Source organism: Carassius auratus, unplaced genomic scaffold (assembly GCF_003368295.1).
Source record: "Carassius auratus strain Wakin unplaced genomic scaffold, ASM336829v1 scaf_tig00039425, whole genome shotgun sequence".
In the NCBI taxonomy this organism is placed as follows: domain Eukaryota; kingdom Metazoa; phylum Chordata; class Actinopteri; order Cypriniformes; family Cyprinidae; genus Carassius; species Carassius auratus.
The window spans coordinates 23,343-29,342 of record NW_020526517.1 but is presented as its reverse complement, the minus strand read 5'-3'; the positions used below and the strand labels follow the sequence as shown (position 1 = coordinate 29,342).

General features: G+C 37.5%; 1 protein-coding gene across 1 annotated transcript in view; it reads left to right on the top strand.

Moving 5' to 3' along the window:
* Positions 1 to 249: 249 nt before the first annotated feature.
* The window catches only part of LOC113083918 (DNA (cytosine-5)-methyltransferase 3A-like), a gene marked incomplete at its 3' end in the record, with an annotated part of 28,990 nt that continues 23,239 nt past the window's right edge, over positions 250 to 6,000 (top strand). The window contains exon 1 of the mRNA XM_026254743.1: positions 250 to 374. Within this exon, the coding sequence (XP_026110528.1) occupies positions 285 to 374 (90 nt within the window). The remainder of the gene's footprint in view (positions 375 to 6,000) is intronic.

Sequence of the window (6,000 nt, the reverse complement as noted above, 5' to 3'; positions counted from 1 at the left end):
AAATTCATATCATATATCTTATATCATAGAATTTAAATTAGAATTTAAATTAAATATCTACAGTTTTCTAAGTGTATTTGGAAAAAGTTTTGGAATGAAATGAATAATGTGACGCATGAAAATTACAATATTACAAAAATAAATAATACTTTTATTTATAATTATCCATGGAACTCAAAATGGCCATGTGCCGGAGAGCTAGAATATGAGCCAGTAAGGGCTCTGGTCAAGCAATAATAGTTAATTAATGTGCATTTCTGTCTGTTTAGAATGAGAGCTCTAGAATGGACACCGTGATTATTGACGAGATGCCTTCGCTCTGCACTCCTGTCCGCAAGGTTGGACGGCCTGGCCGCAAACGCAAGCACCTCCCCGTGAGTATCCTTGAGACTGAGCTCTCAACACTCAACCAAACCACAAAACACCCAACTTCCCTTGGGATTTGGTTTATTTTCGTTTATCCACCAGGCGCTAGTTTTGGCAGGGGTAGGGAACGGGTAAACAGGCAAACATGAGGTTGCTGGTAATGACACATTTCTTTTCAATTGGACAAACTTGTGATTTGCACCTGGTGGACAACAAAACACACAAAGACTCCTATAGACTAATGCATAGTTAGTGCTTCTGGTCAAATGAAGCTATAACAAGCCCACATATGCTGAAAAAAAAGTTGCTTTAGGCAATGTTAAGTTCAAAACTTTCCAACATGAAAGATGTTTCTGACTTATGAACTAAAATGTTTTTTTTTTGCAGAGCAGAAAGACAGTTTTAATGTGTTAGAAGCTCTATGCACAGAAACTTATGCTAGAACTTCAATGCTCAGGATTGTCAGTTTAGAGCTTCTGAAACCTGAGCCATATTTTGAAGATAATCTCTTGACTTGAGCCTAGCAAAATCCCCCAATGCAAGGAAACTAAAAACCCCACAAGGGTGCGTTTTCCAAAACCAAATATCACCTCAAGTTCTGTCATTATCAATAGAGTTCAGTGAAACTTGTTTCCCTGGTCAGCTAATGATGCTTTTGGGAAACATGTTCATTGACTGGTGATTTAATTTTTGTGGTGGAATCTTAGCCTCCAATAAAAGTCTGGCAGTGTCAGCAAGTGTTGATTGCATTTCTACACGGCTCTTACACCTCATGTGTACGGAAGAACCAATAAGACTGATGAAATTTGAACACAGTTTCATTATAAGTGTGTGCAAACTGGCAGATTAAAATCCTTTCACGCCACTGAGCACCACTCACATAGGTGTTCACTAAAGTACATCATATTCTTCCAAAATGATTGTTTATATACTTACTGACTTCACCCTAGGCTGGATGATTGGATGCATTTTTCAATAATAAGTTTGTATTTTGTGGCCAAGTCTATGTTTCACATAGATAAAATATAATTATGGCGTCAATTCAATGCCACATATTCTTGCAAAAGAATTGAAGTATTGCAAAACAAAATAAAGATTTGCACATGAAAATAAAAGCCATGCATGTTTTAAACCTATTGAATAAGTGCATGCCTCTGCTCAACAATGGTGCCTTGATCAGTTGTAATCTGCGTCTCGGACCGATGACGTAACTTCCAGGGAGACATGTCCAGGCAGTGCCATCTCAAGGGGGGTGCGAGGCCCTGTGCAAAGTTGACGTATGAGGACCTCTGCAATTTTGTGTGTGTGTTTGTGTGTGTGTGGGTGGGTTGCTATAGTAACGAACGCAACTTTAACAGCATCTGATCGATTGTGATGCCATGCTCACTGACAAGCTTGCACATGCACATGCACAAACTCATAAGAACTGTAAGATCGTAATCAATTTACACTATTTGAAAATAATATTGTGCACATTCACTGTTATTCGTCTAATAGTCGAAATCGCAAATGTCTCTTGTCACATTCATTTATGAATTACATGAATCATGATTGCATATTTTCAATTCAAAATGGTGAAATTTCATAAAAAGTTTGCACCACTAGATAGATATTACTGTCGGTCGCTGAACATTTCTATCATAAAACAGTTTTAATACAGTACTACTTACACAACTCTCAATAGCCGTGTTTCCACTGTTGGGCCAAAAGCGGGGCGTGCTAATGCGTGCCAGGGCCAGTCACGTTTCCACTGTCATTTCCGGTGCTTGATCATGCCTCGTCAGTGCTTCCTCTGTTTTTTGGCCCGACAAAAATCTTGGGTCAAAGCGGGCCAGCTGGGGCTAGAGGGGTGGTTATGAACAAAGGCAGAGTTTCTCCACGTCTGGAGAGTGTCAGCACCGCGGATCATTTCATAAAGCATACAGCTATAACACTAGCATTAAAAACTTTTTTAAATAAGTTGAGCCCAAAGCTCACTTTTAGTCAGCAGCGAGTGTTTGAAATAATTTGATCCGATGTGGATTATAATCACCATACAAGGCAGAGATATTTATAAGCGATGCACTCAGGCATTAACGTTACCATAGTAAACATGGTAAATATGACCGCTTGGAGAAATCAGACGACACCTTCTTAATCTCTATCACAATAGTGTATTTATTTAGTAATTCATATAATCTGTCATAAGTCTCGTCTCGAAGGTTTAGCTCCACGTAGCCTATGTCATAAAGATATAATAATGGTTTTTGTTCGGGAGCTTTTATAAAAATAGAGATATTATCATTCATTCTAAATGTGACGGCTACTGTGGCTACAAATAAACAGACACAGACTCGACTGAATAAGCAAGCTATTTTCATAACGTTAAAGCATTAAAAATTAATAAATAAAATAGAGTTAAATTTATTTCTGTGTGACTAATTTTGAGTCCTAATAAATTAATTAATTACTATCAATGTATCACTTATTCTATAGTAAAACATTGATACTTTTTAATTTAAATATTTAACAAAGCATGCAAACAAACGGCCGGTTTTTACTTATTAGTTTTCTGATAACTTCTCTTTGTTGGTGAAATGAAGGGGTTGTATGACGTTGTTCTGAGGGGTGTGTAAAGGGCGGGTTTTAGTGAAGCGCAGCGAAGCTTCAGGCTCGACTTTGGAAAGTTTAACTTTTAAAACTTTTTGTCATCCTAACAACTAACAGCATTACTCTTTCTTATATACAGAGTCTTAAAATGTCTATAAGCTATGACTATTTTAGTCTTTCAAAGGACAAAATGGGTGAAAAACAAGACATAAACTACAGGCCAGGAGCGAGGTCAGGAGCGAGGCCCTCCAGAGGCGTAAGGCCCTGTGCAGTCGCACACTTGGCACAGCCCTTGCGACGCTACTGTGTCCATGACCGGAGCTCAAAATAAAAGTAGCCTTTCAAATAAATTAGTTGCTATGGCCATAGAAATATATGTTGCAAAATCATTGCTTTTGCTCTTTTTCATTTATATTTAAATACAAATCAAATAAGTTATAAAAAATAAATAATGCATTGAATATTTTTGAATGTTAAGATATAAAATATATGTGGCATTGAATTTACTCCGTGTTCTTGGCTACAACTTATTGTACAGTCTGTCATGAAACATTGAACACATTGCACATTCTGCCGTCCATCTTGTGGAACTTGAGCACACAAGTTCAGAATGACGCATCTGGTGCTTTTTGTACAGTGTTTGACCAGCTTTGTCAATGCTGAATTGTGGCTGGACGTCTTGGCTACAATTGACCATTTGGACAATTACTTCCTGGTTTTAGATAAGCCAGCTCAGTCATTTCCGGTCAACTACACTATGCCATAAAGGGAGTGCCCTTTGCGTGGTTTCTCTACCTAATTCATTCACAATTTGGAGAAAAGTTTTGTTTGTCTAAAATGACCAAACGTCTACGTATACCATTTCAGGAAAGATAAACACGAATTAAAAATTTACGTGAGGGAATCCATTAAATCATGCCACGAGTTATTGCTATGATTGACAGTGGCTACGGAATGAATCATCTAACGAGCTTATGTCAAAATAAATTATTAAGTGATTCAGACTAACAAAACTACAGCAGCAACAAGTCTTTGTTGGATAAAACTTAATGTAGTTTTTAAAATAAATCTTAACATTCAAAAATATTCAATGCATTATTTATTTTTTATAACTTATTTGATTTGTATTTAAATTTAAATAATTCAGCATTATAGGCTGTTGTCTGGACTTATTTATTTATTTAAATGACAATTAATTTATTCTGCTGCCATCTCGTAGCTATAACAGTAATTTCATTTTCATCTCAAAAAGTCTTTATGTTTTGCCGTTATACGTTTTTTGACACATTTCTTCATGTCGTCTTCATGAATTAGAAAGTGAACCTTTAATAATGTAAATTTTACAAACGTTGAGAAATAATAAATGCTTTATATTGTTGTATGATTTTAAAAATGTTTTCATGAAGGTAAGAGGTTTATTATCTAGAGTACCATTGCGATGTCGTTTAGGAGATTAGCATAACTGCCTAAACAGTTACGATAGTGATTATTTGTCCAGTTATGTGTCTGGGTACTTTCCTGGGATTACCAGACTGCATATAAAATTATATGTTATTTAATAACATGAAACTGTATTTTAATTCCGCTATCATTATGTACGTCTTGCAATTGTTTTGTTTCTCAGTTTCTGATAAGAATGACGCAGGAGAGATTTCTGTGAGAGTCTCTACCTATATATAGCACATATAAAATGAGCTTCGCCGGAAGATTGCGAGCTGGCTTATCTTTATCCGGAAGTTCTAAATAGAGCTCCGTGCATATGGTCCATTTATTGTACAGTTTGGCACAAAACACTAAACACATCAAATCTGAAGTGAACTTTAACCTGTATGGTGATTAGATTCCTAGTTTTGGTGCTTTTCGGAGAGTGTGCGGCCGGCTTTGTCTGTGCTCAATTGTGGCTTGATGTCTTAGCTAAAATATATCTTACAGTGTGATATGAAATACATTACAACCGCTTTGTCTGTGTCTTTGAGACCACATTACTGGTTGTTTTGCACCTTAATGATAAACAGCGCAGGGCCATTGTTAGGTAGGAGTATGTCCTCGGTCATGGGACCGCACTATAGATTATCTTTCTCACTGAGCCCTAAAGAGATGTCATAAAACCTTTGCCCTGTGAATATCGGGAGAACGTCAGTTCTTTTACACGTCCAGTCCCTGGTAAACACCCCCCTTTCTCTGGAGCCAGTATTCCTGTTTTTTGAAAATAATCTGCGCTCTTGCATAATTAATCCAGAGAGGGCATGTCAGGGCATGTGGATGTTCGGTTGCCCCACATCCTCTCCTGCCTTCCCCTGAGGACTTTCTGATTGTATTATCCTCCTATCCCATTCCTTCAACAGGTAATTGCGGTCCTGCGAGGAGAGCGATGTCTTACTCTGTGAAATGTAAGCCTTGTGAAGACAGATAGAATAATGTTTGTGTCATCTCTCGTAGAGGTGCTGACTGCTGATGTGGAGGACTTTGTTAGCATTCTATGTTTGACTGCCTCTCTGAAACGGTTTGGATTTGTGAAGCCGCCTGGGGAAGACGAGGCTCTAAGTGACGTATCAAGAGTGATGACTGGGACTTTTTTGCCTTTATTTTTCATCTTGAACAGTAATAGCATTGTTTTCCACAGTGTATTTTTAGACAAGGAAGTTGGACTTACAAACAACCCCGCTCCATTCTTATTCTAAACTTTTGTGCAGCAGATGGGCGAATTTTTTTCTAGGTCATAAGGACGGTGCTAATATCAAAGCATAACACATTGTTTTGATCACTGGACTGCAGGCAATGCCGTTGTTTCATGGTTTTCCAGGGTTAGGTTTTTATATTTTTTGAAGACAACATGCATTTTTCATGTAAAATTTGCAATTCCAATGCTTGGGTGAGGTGGGTGCCAGGGCATTGTAAAATTCTGTCATCATCTACTTGCCCTCATGGTGATCCAAACCTGTATGACTTTCTATACTTTGTGGAACATAAAAGAAGACATTTTGAAAAAAGGCAGGTTTTTTTCCATCCATACAATGGAAATCAGTGAGCACCAAAATTGTTTAG